The sequence below is a fragment of the Hemiscyllium ocellatum genome, chromosome 8 (genome assembly GCF_020745735.1).
Source record: "Hemiscyllium ocellatum isolate sHemOce1 chromosome 8, sHemOce1.pat.X.cur, whole genome shotgun sequence".
NCBI classification, from domain to species: Eukaryota; Metazoa; Chordata; class Chondrichthyes; order Orectolobiformes; family Hemiscylliidae; genus Hemiscyllium; species Hemiscyllium ocellatum.
The window spans coordinates 117,827,648-117,844,381 of record NC_083408.1 but is presented as its reverse complement, the minus strand read 5'-3'; the positions used below and the strand labels follow the sequence as shown (position 1 = coordinate 117,844,381).

Genomic DNA, 16,734 nt, shown 5'->3' with positions numbered 1-16,734 from the left:
TACTTCCAATTTTATTTATGCTTTTGGTGTTCACAATGTTGTCTCTGCTCCTGAGACTGAGTGACTTGATTGCTCAGACCTTTGAGTGTCGGAGTTGGAGTGTCATGTTGAGGTTATACAGGATGTTGGCGAGGCCTCTTCTGGAGTACTGTACGCAGCTCTGGCCACCCTGCCATAGGAAAGGTATTATTAAATTGGAGAGGGTTCAGAAAAGATTTAACAGAACGTTGCCAGGAATGGAGGGTTTGAGTAATAAAAGTAGGCTGGATAGTCTGTGACTTTTTTCACTGGAGTGAAGGAGGTTGAGGAGATGACCTTGTAGAGGTTTATAAAATCATGAGGGGCATAGATAACATTAATAGCAAGGGTCTTTTCCCTCGAGTGGGGGAGTTCAAAACTAGACGGCATATTTTTAAGGTGAGAGGAGGAAGTTTAGAAAGGACATGAGGGGTTTGTGTGTTGAATTAACTGTCAGAGGAAGTGTTGAATGTGGGTACAACATTTAAATGACATTTGGATAAGTACATGAATAGAAAAAGTTTGGATGGATGTGGGCCAAATGCAAGCAAGTGGGACTAATTTAGTTTGGGAACATGCCGTTTGGCATGGACAAGTTGAACCGAAGGGTCGGTGCCCATGCTGTTTGACTCTTATGACTGCTTTGTGGATAACACTCATTTAGTCCGCAAACATGACCCTGAACATCCAGTTGCTTCTAATTCTCCAGCTTGCTCTTACTCTGATCTTTCTGTACTTGGCCTTCTACAATGTACCAAAGAACCACTAAACAAGCTAAATTAACAGCAGTTTCTTTCAGCTCAGCATCCTACAGCCTTCTAGATTCAACACTGAGTTCAATTTTCAACCATAACCCTTGCTTCTATCTTGTTCTACACTTATTTTGCTACTTTGGTCTCCTTTATTTAATCCCTTTGTTTTGCATTCAAATTGCTGCTATGCAACTATTCACAGCTCATTCTGGAAACAATTTTTGTTTTTTATTGAATAAAACTGTCCCGAACTTTTGTACAATAAAACCTTTTGTTATTTAGTCTCTCCTGTCACCTATCACTGAATGGTTATAACACAGAAGGAAACCATTCAACCTATTGTGCCTGCAACAACTCTTCAAATAAGCCATGCACATAGCACCACTGCCAAAACCTTCTCTCAAATTCCAGCTAATCATCCTATTGCTTCTTGAATGCCATATTTGAAGCTGCTGTCATCATTCTATCAGGCAACACATTCTAGATCTTGACCATTCCTTGTGAATTAATCTAAATCAGTGCTCTCTCATTCTCAATTCTCCCATCAATGGAAAACACCTGCTACGTCCAGACCACTCATGACTTAACTGAGGTGTTCGCAATCTCCTCTCAACCATGTCTTCTCTAAGGAGAACAATCCCAACTTCTCCAATCTATCCTTATAACTGAAGTTTCTCAACCCTAAAGCCATTTTCACAAATATTTTTGGCAGCCTCTCTAATGCCTTCACATCCTTCCTAAAGAACTTGATACAATATTCCAGCTGAAGCCAAACCAGCATTAGGTACAAGTTTAATTTAATTTTTTTGTCTTGTATTCTGTGCTCCTATGAATAAAGCCTAGGAGCCTGTATGCTTTGTTAACCATTCTATCAATCGGTCCTGCCACTTTCAATGACTTAACCACATTTATACTCCGGTCCTCTGTTCCTGCACCTCTTTCAGAATTGTTCCCTTAGTGTCTCTCCAAGTCCTTCCTGCCAAACTGCAATACTTCACACTTCTCTGCACTGAATTCCATTTGCCACATTCCCACCCATTCCACTAAATCATTTGTGTTCTTTTGAAATTCTACACCGTCCTTCTCACAGTTCACAATACCTCCAGATTTTGTATCATTTGAAAATGCTCAATTTGCACCCTATACACCAAATTCCAGATCATTAATATGCATCAAAAAAAGCAAGGGTACCAAAACTGACCCTAGGGAGCTCCACTACAAATGTTCTCCATCCTGAAAAATATCCATTGACCATTACTCTGTTTCCTATTACCCGGCCAATGTAGGATGGGTCCTTTCATTTCAGTCACTGTCCTTTACCCCAACTTCCATTGCTGAAAAGCTTATATTTCTGCCCTTTTCCAGTTCTAATTAAAGCTCATCGACTTGAAACTGTGATTCTTTCTCTTCACAGATGCTAACCGAAGTTTCTCCAGCATTTCTGATTTAATTTTAGATTTTCGGCACACCCTATTTTACTTAAATCTAATTGGTCCACAATGACCAAGTGATAAATTAATGTAACATTTTTGTTTTGTTCTTTCACTGGGCGTGGATGTCGTTGGTTTGCAATTGCCTGTCCCTAATTGCCTTCAGGAAGGAAGGAGTGAAATACCTTCTTCAGCCACAGCAATCTTTGCTATTTTGATGAAAGTTCCAGGAGTGAAGGACAGGTGATCTTGTTCCAGGTCAGGATGGTGTGCAACTTAATGGCGAATTGTAGTACACTGACCCTATCCTCGGGATGTTAGAGGTTGTGGGTTTCGAAGGGGCTGCTGAGGAAGCTCAGCCACAAACAGCCCCTCCATCCCGAACCCAGGTCCCCAAGGGAAGGACAGATCCAAAATACCTTACGTCGCAAGAAATATATGGCAGCAACAAGAAGGATAGATTTATAGCTTCATTGTAAAAGAAGCAAGAGAAGGCCATTTGGCCCATCGAATCTGCTCCACCATTTATTAAGATCATGGCTGATCCATCCAATGTCTCAGGTCCTCCCACCTGCATTATCCACATAACCCTTAATTCCCCTACTATGCAAAAACCCATCCAACTGTGCCGAGAATATACTTAATGAAGCTGCTTCTACTGCCTCCTTGGGCAGAGAATTCCATAGATTCGCTACACTCCAGGAAAAGCAGTTCCTCCTCACCTCTGTGCAATCTACTTTCCCCTAATCTTGAGGCCATGTCCCCCAGTCCTTGTCTCACCCACCAGCCGAAAAGAACAAATATCAGGACACGTTTACTATGAACAAAGGCTGAGATTGTAATTCTGGCCAGTGATCCAGGTGCCTTTGTCAGCCTTGTTTCTACATGTTACAGGCTTGTGCTGAGAGTTCTGGTGAAAGTAGGCATGCGACTTGCTTACTCGCCACCAGAAAGAAAGGCTCTCATCTGCAAATGCAACTGCACCTGTTCTTGCTCTTTGTTCTTTGATTTAATGAGAGCCTTACACACAAATGACAGTGGATGAATGGCTCACAAATGGGCAATCTGCCAGAGATATTCTATCCCGCCACTGACAAAACCTATGAATTTCTGCTGAGTGAGCCTTCAGATTGTATATCTCATCACCAATAATTGGGCTGACTTCACACATTTTCTAAGCATCAGTAACTTGCGATCTCAAGTGATTATTGGTGTCATTTTCCAAAGTATTCAAACCTTGAAACATGTTTCAATTTCATGGATCAGCGTGAAATGGCGACAGTCTGGCTCTTTGAAGTGGAATCGGGTTTAGATGGACAGCGTTTCAAAGCATTAAGGCAATAAGCTAATCCATCACTTGACGAGATGGAGTTAGTGCTGGAGTTTGAGAGTATAATGACTGTTGGAAAGTGAAATCTTTCATTATTAGAACGTTGAACAGTACAGCACAGGAATGCGCCCTTTCGCCCACAATGTTCTGCTGAACATGACGCCAAATTAAACTAATCCCTTCTGCCTGCCCTTGGTCCATATCCCTCTATTCCTTGCATATACATGTACTTACCTAAAAGTCTGCCACCACCACCCATAGCAATGCGTTCCAGACTTCTGCACTCTGTGTAAAAAACTTGCATCTCACGTCTCTGTTGAACTTTCTCCCCTTACCATAAATGCATGCCCCCTAATTTTAGACATTACAACTCTTGGAAAAAGATTCTGACAGTCAACCCTAACTACGCATCTCATAATTTTATAGACTTCTATCAAGTCTCCCCTCAGTCTCCACCGCGCCAGAGAAAATAACCCAAGTTTTCCTAGCCTCTCATTATACCTCATACCATAATCCAGGTAGCATCCTAGTAAATCTCTCTGCACCTTTCCAAAGCTAAAATGATTATTGTTTGCTGCAGGCCAACAGTGCCTTACAAAGGAGAAGTTTTAATTCCATTCTTGGGATGTCAACTTAGATCTCATCAGTGTGGTGGGCTTCTTCTTCGTAATAATCTGGGTACAACTGAACATTTTTCTGGACCACGTCAGAAGGGCAATTAGAGTCAACCACATTGGCATGGAACTGAAATCCCTGTTGGGTAGATGTGATTGAGATAAAAGGTTTCCTTTGTTAAAATGAGCAACAACTCAAATTTATATAGCACCTTTTACAGAGTAAAATATCCCTAGGCCCTTCACAAGAAAGTAATCAAAGACAAAGCCACAAAAAGAGATATTAATCAAGGTAACTAAACATAAAACCGTTCTAAACAGGACCTTTTAAGGAGCACCTTAAAGGGGGATACATCAAAAACTTGTACATAACTTGTGCCCAATGTATTAAAAAAATTCCAATGCAACTCACAGGAACAATACAAAATAAAAGCAAAATACCACACATAGTGGAAATTTGAAATAAAAATGAAAAATGCTGCAAATGCTCAGAAGCATCTGTGGAGAAAAACAGTTTTGCAACTCATCAGGATTACTTAGACAACATCTTCCAAACCTATGACCACTTCTATCTAAAAGGACAAGGGCAGCAGATAAACGGGAACACTACCCATGCAAGTTTCCCTCCAAGCCACTCACCATCCTGACTTGGAAATATATTGCTGTTCCTTCAGTGTCACTGGGTGAAAATCCTGGAATATCCTCGCTAAGGGCACTATGAGTCTACCTACACCAAGTAGACTGCAGCAGTTCAAGAAAGCAGTTCACCACCACCTTCTCCAGGACAACTAGGAACGGGTAATAAATGTTAGCCCAGCCAGCAATGCCCAACTTTTCACATTATGTTATGTTGCATAGTTTGAAACGGAGGTTATCAAAGTGTGACACTGGGACACATGTCCCAGTCATCAATGTTTGAGAGATTAAAATCAGGGGTGATTAAGAAGACAGAATTAGTGGAATGTGATCAGAAAGATTACAGAAAGATTGAAGGGATTATAGAGATAGGAAGAGGAAAGCCATGGGAGGAATTTGAAACAAAATTGAGACTTTTAAAATCAAGGCATTGCTTGGCAGGCTCCAGTGTAGGTCAGGGGAGCTCAGAATGATAGATAAATGGGACTAATTACTGGTTAAGACACAAGCAGAGTTTTAGATAATCTCAAGAGACAGAGAATTTAGAGAAACAATCTCAGATCTTGGGGCCAACGCACCTGAATGCTTGGCTGGCAATAATGGGACAATTAAAATCAGAGATGCTCAAAGCCACAATTGGAGTAAGCACAGAAATATCAAAATGATTGTAGGGTTGGAGGAGCTAGAAAAGACTCAGCCAATTAAACTGAAAATGTTTAAAATTGTAACACAGCCAAACAAGAAGCAAATGTAGATAAACGATCACAGGCATGATGGGTGAACAGGACTTACTAAGTTCCAGATTATAGATGGTGGAACATGGAAGGCCAATTTGACCACCAGTAGAATTGTTGAGTTGAGAGATAACGAAGATTCGATGAGGGACATTAGTGAACCATTGGCTTTTTACAATAACCTTAAAGCTTCATGCTCACTTGCATTTACGTTCAGGCTAAATAAACTTGTGAAAGAAAGGCAGAAAGAGGATTATGAGAGTGCAGTTAGAGGGGTGCATCCATTGGTTGGGCTGAATGGCCTGTATCTCTGCCATTTGTTTGATATAATTACAAATACCTATCAGTTTCCCATAAGCAGCAATATGATGAACTTCCCCGTTCTTCCTTGAATTGTACTGAAGGACCTGTTAAATCCACCTTGGATTAACACCTCATCTGACATATAGCACCAGTACTGAGTTTCAGTACTGTTCATATCCTAGAATGGAACTTCAGTCCAAAATCTGTTGTCTCAGAGGAAAGAGTGTTGTTAATTCAGCCAAAGTTCATACTCAATTTAGTCATGGCCCTTCCCCCACCACTCACAAAATTACACACATGCTCCATCGGATAATATTTTACCAGAGCTCTGTGGGACTTAGGTCGAGCGCCAAGATCACTACTGCTTTTCACTGGTCTGCCTTGCCGGACAATTGGGTTCTGACAGACAAATCCTGTTGATGCAAACAAAAATCAGATATTATTTGCAAATAGATGAATAAATGGCACCCGGTCCAATAATGCCTCCATTTTAAAGTTCCCACCCATGTTTACAAATCTCTCCTTGGCATTAATCCTTCCTATCTCTACAACCTCCTCTAGCCCTAAACCCCTGGGATCATGCTCTCCTCTACTTCTGGCCTTTTGCAAATCCACAATGTTTTCTCCATAAAAAAAGTTATTCATAAAGTTTGTAAAAGCACATTCCAAAATGTTTCAATCTAAACATTATAAATTATCAACACCCATCCCATTTTCTTCATCTCTGATAAAAACGAATAACGGACATAGCGCTGATCCCTGTGGTATGCCACTGGACACCAGGCTCCAGTCACACAGACTATCACCAGTGAGCCATTTTGGATCCATCTTGCCAATTAGATCCCACATGCTTTTACCTTCTTTATCACTTTCCCACATGGGACCCTGTCAAAGCCCATGCTGAAATCCATCTGATCTACATTAACTGCCCTACCATCATCTCACATCTGGTCACCACCTTGAAACATGCAGATAAATTTGTGAGGCATGGCCTCCCTCTGACAAAGCCATGCTGACTAACTTTAAGGAGAAAGTGAGGACTGCAGATGCTGGAGATCACAGCTGAAAATGTGTTGCTGGAAAAGCGCAGCAGGTCAGGCAGCATCCAAGGAGCAGGAGATTCCACGTTTCGGGCATAAGCCCTTCTTCAGGAATGGAAGGGCTTAAGCCCGAAACATTGAATCTCCTGTTCCCTGACTAACTTTAAGCAAACCTTCTGAATGTATTAGCAAGTTTTGAGAAGATTTGTAGCTGAGGTTGAGGTTCTGGATGTAGGTTTGCTCGCTTAGCTGGAAGGTTCATTTCCAGACGTTTTGTCACCGTACTAGGTAACATCTTCAGTGGGCCTCAGATGAAGCACTGTTGATAATTTCTGCTTTCTATTTATATGTTTGGGTTTCTTTTGGTTATTCTTTTTCTCAGGGGGTGGTGGATGGGGTAGAACTTGATGTGTTTGTTGATAGAGTTCTGGTTGAAATGCCATGCTTCTAGGAATTCTCGTGCATATCTCTGTTTGGCTTGTCCTAAGATGGATGTGTTGTCCCAGTCGAAGTGGTGTTCTTCCTCTTCCGTATGTAAGGATACTAGTGAGAGAAGGTCATGTCTTTGATAGCTAGTTGATGTTCATGTATCCTGGTGGCTAGTTTTCTGCCTGTTTGTCCTATGTGTGTTTGTTATCATTCTTGCACGGTATTTTCTAAATGACATCAGTTTTGCTTGTTGTCCGTACAGGGTCTTTCAAGTTCATTAGCTGCTGTTTTAGTGTGTTGGTGGGTTTGTGGGCTACCATGATGCCAAGGGGTCTGAGTAGTCTGGCAGTCATTTCCAAGATGAGAGTGGCTAGGATTTCTGGGTGTGTTTAGTGTGTTTGTTTGGGGATTTTCCTCTGCTCTGCATAGTCCCTCTGTGCTGCAGTGCGTGTTGGTTCATTGAAATAATGTTCTGATGCAGCTTTGTTTGTGGATGTTGAGATGATTGGTTCTGTAGTTCAGTATTTGGTCCGCATGTGTTGTCTTCCTGTAGACGCTGGTTTGAAGTTCCCCCATTGGCTGTCCGCTCTACTGAGATATCTAGAAATGGCGATTCCTCCTCTTTTGTGAATTTTATACCACTAAGGATATCATTGATGGCCTTGAAAGTTTTCTCTAATTGCTTTGTTTAGTGATGACAAAGGTGTCATCCACGTGGCAGATCCAAAGTTTGGGTTGGATGGTTGGCAGAGCTGTTTGTTTGAGTCTCTGCATTACTGCCTCTGCTAAGAACCCTGATATCGGAGATCCCATGGGTGTTCCATTGGTTTGTCTGGAGGTTTTGTTGTTGAAGGTGAAGTGGGTGGGAAGGCATAGGTCCACTAACTTGACGATGTTGTCCTTGCTGATAAAGTTGATGGTGTTTGATATATGTGTCTTTGGGTCTTCTAATAGTGTAATCAACGTTTCTTTGGTCAGGTGGATGTTGATGGATGTGAACAGGACTTTTACTTCAAAGGAGACCATTTTTTCATCCTCTTCTATCTTTGATGGTGTTCAGGAATTCTTGAGTGAAGTGGATGGAGTGGTGTGAGTCTTCTACTAAGTGTTTTTGTCTTTGGTGTAGTTCCTTGGCTAATCGGTATGTTGGTGTTCCAGAGTATTCTCTGTTTCTCTGAATTTTCTCCAATAGTTTCCCTACCACTCATGTGAGACTCATTGGTGTGTATTCCCTGGTTTATCTCTAACGCTCTTCTTGAACAACATTAGAAGTCCTCCAGTGCTCTAACATCTCCTTTTTGACCAGAAAGGAATTAAAAATTTGGGTCAGAGCCCCTGTAATTTCCTCCCTTGTCTCCTACAACAGCCTGGAATACAACTCATCTGAACCTGAGATTTTTCCACTTTTAAGCCCACCAAAACCTCTTCACTCCTTAGATCAAATTGCTCATGAACTGCATCATGCCTCTTCCCAAATTCTGTAGCTACATTCTCCTTCTCCTGAGTGAAGACAGATTTGAAGTACTCATTTAAGATCCTACCTCTTGTCCTCCAGCTCCATGCACAGATCACCCCTCAAGCCCAAATAGGAGCAACTTGCTCCCTGATTATCCTCTTCACCATAAGCTTAAAGTGGCTTTTATTACAGAAAAGAAAGAACTCCTGAGCTAGTAGATTTCTAAATTCTTAGGTTAGGGAAGTCTAAAACTAGAGAGCATAGGTTTAAGATGAGAGAGGAAAAATTTTAAAAGGGCCTGAGAGGTAACTCTTCCACACAGAGGGTGGTGCATGGAATAAGTTGCGAGATGAAGTGATGGAGGCTGGTACAATTACAACATTGAAAAGTTAAAAATCATGCCACACCAGGTTATAGTCCAACAGGTTTAATTGGAAGCACACTAGCTGTCACCACCACCTGATGAAGGAGCGGCGCTTCGAAAGCTAGTGTGCTTCCAATTAACCTGTTGGATGGACTATAACCTGCTGGCATGTGGTTTTTAACTTTGTACACCCCAGTCCAATACCGGCATCTCCAAATCATAACATTGAAAAGGTATCTGACTGGCAAGGGTTTAGAGTGATATGGGCCAAGTGCTGGCAAATGGGACTAGGTAAGAGATTTCTTCTCTCTATCTTGTCACAGCCCCAAGTTGTTGACCACTTGGGATCCAATCGCATAGTTATTTGCAGGGAGAAGGCTGCTATTGATAAATGGTCATTGGTCCACAGACCAATCAGTGATTTATTGCCAGCCAAAGCTACTTTCATACCCATCCCACGGCTCCAGCTCGCCTGCATATTATGACTCAGCTACAATTGAAACCATCAGCAGTGTCAACAGTGCTTACAATGTGGGTCAGGTTACTTGCTTTCAAAATATACAGAAATCCTCCTGTAATCTTTGGTTTTAAAAATTTGTTTCCCATTTCAGTCCACAATTTAAAATACAGAAAAATAAAAAAGAGATTGTCTTTACAATCTGGTCCAAATTCACTTCTCCTGGCTCATTCTCCTAGCATACTGTACCTGCTGATGTCTAATGCAAACGGGTCTGCAAATTCCACTATAGCTTCTTTTTTTCCCTTAGCTCTGCATGTATATCCAGCACCACATACCACTCCATGCCCTGAGGACCTCCTGCAGATGATTCAAGTCTTTGGTCAGAGCCTTCAGCTGTACCCAGCCTTTTCATCAGGGCTTTAAACACTTTTTTATCTTGATCCTACCTTCAACCTACTTATGAAGTGACGGAGGCACACAGGACAGAAACAGACTCTTTGCTCCAACTCATCTTCGCCGGCAAGACATCTCAATCTGATTTCCTCCAATTTCCAAAGTTATTCTTCAGGTCCTTTTTAAATTTTTCCCCTCTCACCTTAAACCTATGCCCTCTCGAGGAGTCCCCTACCAGATTAAAAAGATCGTGGCCATTCACCCTATACATGCCCCTCAGGATTTTATAAATCTCTATAAGGTTACCCTCTCTGTTTCCAACACTGCAGTGAAAAAGCCCCAGTCTATTCAGCCTCTCCCTAAAACTCAGTCCCAACAATACCCTTGTAAATCTTGTCTGCACCCTTGGCAACACTCCCCAGGACCCTACCATGAAATGTGTAAGTCTTGCCCTGGTTTGCCTTACCAAAATGCTACACTTCACATTTATCTAAATTAAACTCCATCGGCCACTTCTCAGCCCATCAGCCTATCTGATCAATGTTCTGTTGTACTCTGAGATAATCTTCTTCACTGTCAAATACACCACCTATTTTGGTGTCATCTGCAAACCTACTAACCTTGCCTCCTATAATCACATCAGAATCACTTATATAAGTGACGAAAAGCAATGGACCCAGCAATGATTCTTGCAGCGCCCACAGGTCACAGACTTCCAATCCATAAAGCAATTCTTTACCGTTTGTGAGAAGATTTGTAGCTTGGGTGCTCGGTGTTGTGGTTCTGTTCGCCGAGCTGGGAGTTTTTGTTGCAAACGTTTCGTCCCCTTTCTAGGTGACATCCTCAGTGCTTGGGAGCCTCCTGTGAAGCGCTTCTGTGCTGATTCCTCCAGCATTTATACTGGTTTGAATCTGTCGCTTCCGGTCGTCAGTTGCTATCTGCTGCAGTGGCCGGTATATAGGGTCTAGGTCAATGTGTTTGTTGATAGAATTTGTGGATGAGTGCCATGCCTCTAGGAATTCCCTGGCTGTTCTCTGTTTGGCCTGTCCTATGATAGTGGTGTTGTCCCAATTGAATTCGTGTTGTTTGTCATCTGAGTGTATGGCTACTAGGGATAGCTGGTCGTGTCGTTTCGTGGCTAGTTGGTGTTCATGGATGCGGGTTGTTAGCTGTCTTCCCGTCTGTCCTATGTAGTGTTTTGTGCAGTCCTCGCATGGGATTTTGTACACTACGTTGGTTTTGCTCATGCTGGGTATCAGGTCCTTTGTCCTGGTGAGTTGTTGTCTGAGAGTGGCTGTTGGTTTGTGTGCTGTTATGAGTCCTAGTGGTCGCAGCAGTCTGGCTGACAGTTCAGAAATGCTCTTGATGTATGGGAGTGTGGCCAGTCCTTTGGGTTGTGGCATGTCCTCATTCCGTTGTCTTTCCCTAAGGCATCTGTTGATGAAATTGCACGGGTATCCGTTTTTGGTGAATACCTTGTATAGGTGTTCTTCTTCCTCTTTTTGTAGTTCAGGTGTGCTGCAGTGTGTTGTGGCCCTTCTGAATAATGTCCTGATGCAACTTCGTTTGTGTGTGTTGGGGTGGTTGCTTTCATAGTTCAGGACTTGGTCTGTGTGTGTGGCTTTTCTGTATACCTTCGTGGTGAATTCTCCGTTCTGTGTTCTTTGTACTATCCATTGTACCAGCCAGGGAATTCCTAGAGGCATGGCACTCATCCACAAATTCTATCAACAGACGCTTCAACCTAGACCCTATATACCGACCACTGCAGCAGACAGCAACTGACAACCGGAAGCGGCAGATTCAAACCAGTATAAATGCCGGAGGAATCAGCACAGAAGCGCTTCACAGGAGGCTCCCAAGCACTGAAGATGTCACCTAGAAAGGGGACGAAACGTTTGCAACAAAAACTCCCATCTTGGCAAACAGAACGACAACAATTCTTTACCGCCACCCTCTGTCTCCTACCTTCAAGCCAAGTTTCTATCCAATTGACTAGCTATCCCTGGATCCCATGTGATCTAACCACATTAATCACTCTACCATGTAGAAAGCTCTGCTGAAGTCTATATAGACAATGTCTACCACTCTGCCTTCATCAGTTTTCTTTCTTACCTCTTCAAAAAAGTCAATCAAGTTAGTGAAACACGATTCCCCAAGCACCATGTTGACTACCCCTAATCAATCCTTGTCGTTCGAAATGCATGTAAATCCTGGCCCTCAGGGTCTGCTGCAACAAATTACCCAACACTGACCTGAGGCTCACCAGTCTATAGTTCCCAGGCTTTTCCTGGTTCAGTGGTTAGCACTGCTGCCTCACAGCACTAGAGTCTGTGTGGAGTTTGCATATTCTCCCTGCGTCTGCGTGGGTTTCCTCCAGGTGCTCCAGTTTCCTCCCATAGTCACAAAGTTGTGTGGGTCAGGTGAATTGGCCATGCTAAATTGCCCGTAGTGTTCGGTGCATTAGTCAGAATGAAATGGGTTTGGGTGGGTTACTCTTCGGAGGGTCGGTCAGGACTTGGGCTGAAGGGCCTGTTTCCACGCTAGGGAATCTAATCTAATCTAATCATCAGTCACCCTCCAGTCTTCTGGCATCTCAGTTGTGGCTGTGGATGATACAAATATCTCAGCAAGGGGTCCAGAAATCTCTTCCCTTGTTTCCCACAAAGTTCTGAAAAATACCTGATCAGGCCCCACCTTTATGTGGTTTAAGACCTTCAGCACCTTCTCTTCTGTAATATGAACACTTTATAAGACATTTCTATTTATCTCCTCAAGTTCCCTAGCTTCCACGTCTTTCTCCACAGTAATACTGACCTAAAATATTTGTTTCGTATCTTATCCATCTCTTGTGGTACCGCACATTGACAGGCACATTGATTTTAAAGGGGCCTTCCGTCAAACATACTTTGTGATAGGAACAGGAGAAGGTGAATCACCTCCTTAAGCCTGTTCCATCATTCAGTTAGATCGCATCTGACCTTTAACTCCATTTTCCTGCCTTTGTCCCTTCTCACGTGATGCTAATGCCCAATAAATACAAAAGCATCTTAGCTTTTACATCATCCTTGGCACTCACACCATTTCAGAGATTCCAGAGTACCGCGACTCTTTATGAAATTTCACACTCAAACAGCCCAGCTCAAATTTAAAAATTCTGTCCTCCCACTATCTCTCCCAATTCCATTTTCTAGATTTTGCATTTCTCTTCCTGATTGGTACCCCTCCCCACACCCCACACCCCACCCAACCACCCCCCCACAATCCCAAGTACTTTGCATAAATTCTTCCTCTTCATCTTCAGCGGTCCCTCAAAACCAAAACAACGTTCCTTCCATTTTTCCACATACTCATACAGACACAATACTACTGTCCTCCACCAGGGGACTTGCCACCCCTCTCTCCCGCATCACTCAACCATCCACCACCACCTACTGCCCCTACAACCCATGTTCCACCCCCACCCCACATCCAAGTGTCCCACGCTGGTCCACCACCACACAACTATGCATCAACAACTCACCCCTCTACCAACAAAATTGTTAGCATATGATGACAATATTTCAAATCACTTTACTATCAGTCAGCTTCCATAGTCAGTCAACAAGGAGGTTTGCTTTTGAGATTTTGGAGATATGTAGCTCAGGTTGAGGATCAGGTTGTAAGTTTGTTTACTGAGCTGGTGGAAGAAAGTGAGGACTGCAAATGCTGGAGATCAGATTGGGAGAGTGGTGCTGGAAAAGCACAGCAGGCCAGGCAGCATCCGAGGAGCAGGAGAATCGATGTTTTGGACATAAGCAAATCCTGATGAAAGGCCTATGCCTAGAATGTCGATTCTCCTTCTCCTTGGATGCTGACTCACCTGCTGTGCTTTTCCAACACCACACATTCATCGCTGGCAGATTTGTTTTCAGACATTTTGTCACCATGCTAGGTAATATCATCAGTGAGTCTCCGATGAAGCGTTGGCATTCTGTCCTGCTAGCTGTTTATCTGTCTCGGTTTGTTGCGGTAGGTGACATCACTTCCGGTTCTGTTACTGAGAGGTTAGTAAATGGGATCCAAATCTGTATGTTTATTAGTGGAGCTCTGGTTTGAAGCCAGGCCTCGAGGAATTTCCATGCACGTCTTTGTTTAGCCTGTCTCAGGATGGATGTATTGTCCCAGTCAAACTGAAGTCTCTCTTTGATTGTGTGTGTGGATACCAATGATAGTTGGTCATGTCATTTGGTGACTAGTTGGTGTTCATGTATCCTGGTGGCTAGTTTCCTGCCAGTCTGTCCAGTGTAATGTTTGCTGCAGTAGGGTATTTTGTATCTAACGTTCGTTTTGCTGGTTGTTGGTCCTATAAGTTCATCAGGAGCTGTTTCAGTGTGATGGCAGGATTGTGGGCTACCGTGATGCCTAGGGGCCAGAGTAGTCTGGTCATCATCTCCAAGATGTCTTTGAGGTATGATAGGGTGGCCAGTGTCTCTGGGCATGTTGTGTTTACTTGTTTAGGTCAGTTGCACAGGAATCGGCAGACTGCGCTTATCAGGTACCCGTTGTTCCTGAATACGGGGTCCTCCTCCTTGGCTTCTCGTAGTTCCTGGGTACTGCAGTGTGTTGTGGCTCATTTAAATAATGTCCTGCTGCAGCTCCATTTGTGGATGTTTGGATGATTGCTCTTATAGGTAAGTATCTGGTCTGTGTGTGTCTTTCCTGTAAATGCTGGTCTGTAGCTCTCCATTGGCTTTGTGTTCTACCGTGCGTCTAGGAAGGGGAGTCTGTTGTTGTTCTCTTCCTCTTCGGTGAACTTTATACTGGTACGGATGTTGTTTATCTGTTTGTGGGTTTCTTCTAATTTGTTGTGTTTCGTGATGACAAAGGTGTCATCCACATAGCGGACCCAAAGCTTGGGCTGGATGGTGGGAACGGCTGTTCGTTCTAACCTCTGCATAACTGCTTCTGGTAAGAGTCCTAATATTGGTGATCCCATAGCCGTCCCATTGATTTGTTTGTAGATCTTGTCATTGAAGGGGAAGTGGGTTGTGAAGCACAAGTCTACTAATTTGAGACTGGAAGTGATATCACCCACCACAACAAACCGAGACAGATAAACAGCAAGCAGGAGAGAACACCAGCGCTTCACCCAAAGCGCACTGATGATGTTACCTAGCATGGTGACAAAACGTCTGAGAACAAATCTACCAGCTCAGCAAGCAAACTTACGACCTTAGGTTTGCTATGTCATATAAATTCCAAAGTAATTGTTCCCTGCAGTTTGCTGTCGGGGTCAAAGCCTTTTTCAGAGGTGAGTAAAGGAACGGATTGCTCCCATGAAACGGGCACTCACCCACTAATGTGAACATGTCAGACAGCAGGCTTGCTTTGATCTTCAAATCCAAGGGTGCATCACTATTGAGAAATAGAAAATTCAGTCAGGAAGCGGGTCCAAACTCTCAGATTCCTTGCTGTACAAGCATCAGTGAAATGAAACCCAGTTAGAATGTACAGCACAGAAGCAAACCCTTTGGCCATTGTGTCTGCTAGCTGTTTAATCAGAACTAATGAATTACATTCCAACTTTTCAAAAGATTATGAATATGAGAATAAGCACAGGAGAAAGCATTCGGTCCATTTGCCTATCTTCTCATTATGCTAGCTTGTAGGTGATCTGCACTAAGCTCCATTTACCTGCATGTGCCTCATTTAATTAATATTAATATCCTTATCCAATAAAAATCATAGTTTTGAAATGTTCATTTGACCCAGAAGTCACATCCTAATATTCACATACTTCTATTTCAAATAGTTAGCCAATTCCCATTTAAGCAATGATCAAATCTCTACCCTTGACTAACGTGGGAGTAAGTGTTGACAAGGGTAGATGGGAATGTGGTCTTGAGGCCACAATCAGATAAACCACAATGTTATGAAATGTCACAGCAGCCAAGAGGGATGAAATGGGCCTGTTCCTGCTCCTAAATTGTGTGCTGGTATGTGTCTGATTAGTGGAATCCATCACTATTTATTGTGAGCAATTTGTGCTGGAAGCCAGCATTTTGAGATAATGTAGCACTAAGGGTTCACTTAGCTGTAAGGATGCTGCAATTGGCTATTTCAAAATGTTAGCAACGTTTAGTTATGTCTCGCAATAGGGGAGGGGCTTATTGTAACATTTTTGGTAAGGTGCTCAGGACAGTTGAGGGTAATTGAAGAGGAGTTCAGAGCTTGAAGTTAGAGAGAGAAAGAGGGACAGATGGAGACTCCATGTCAAGACTGCAACTGAACAACACAGATTCTTTGAAGGGTACATAGTGTGCAGCCAAATAGAGCCCCTGTATGGCTCATTACTGTTATAACTCAATGAATGCTTCTAGGAATTAGTAGGTGATTAGTAGTAATCTTTAGAGCCAGGAGTCAGAAGAAGTCCTGAAGAGCTGAGAAAGTGGGAAGATCACCTGCCCTGCCTCTGTATTGAGGGAAGCTGTGAGATGACCAGAAGAAGCCAGCAAGACCACTTCACTGCAGCTGAGAGTGTGGGGGGTTTAAACTGAATATGATCACAGCTCAAGGGAAAACAAAAGGGCAGGATTGACTCAGTGAGGCAAGCTGTCAGTGAAGATCTGGAGTTATGCTGTGAACGAGTGTTGGAGTGCAGTTTCTGGAGTGCTGGAGAGCACAAACTTAGGAAACAAGGGTGATTAAATAGAACAGGAGCAGGAATTTAGAATAACTTCATTTAGAATAGCCTTTAATGTCACATATACTCGAAGAGTAGATTAGATTCCCT

General features: G+C 42.9%; 1 protein-coding gene across 4 annotated transcripts in view; it reads right to left on the bottom strand.

Moving 5' to 3' along the window:
* The window catches only part of ttll5 (tubulin tyrosine ligase-like family, member 5), a 386,423-nt gene that overhangs the window by 216,335 nt on the left and 153,354 nt on the right, over positions 1-16,734 (bottom strand). For 3 of the 4 annotated variants that reach the window (XM_060829527.1, XM_060829530.1, XM_060829528.1), the window contains exons 14-15: positions 15,295-15,356; positions 6,139-6,230 (exon numbers count right to left, since the gene is read on the bottom strand). The exons of the other annotated variant lie outside the window; for it this stretch is intronic. In XM_060829527.1, the coding sequence (XP_060685510.1) occupies positions 6,139-6,230; positions 15,295-15,356 (154 nt within the window). The remainder of the gene's footprint in view (positions 1-6,138; positions 6,231-15,294; positions 15,357-16,734) is intronic. 4 annotated transcript variants of the gene reach the window in all.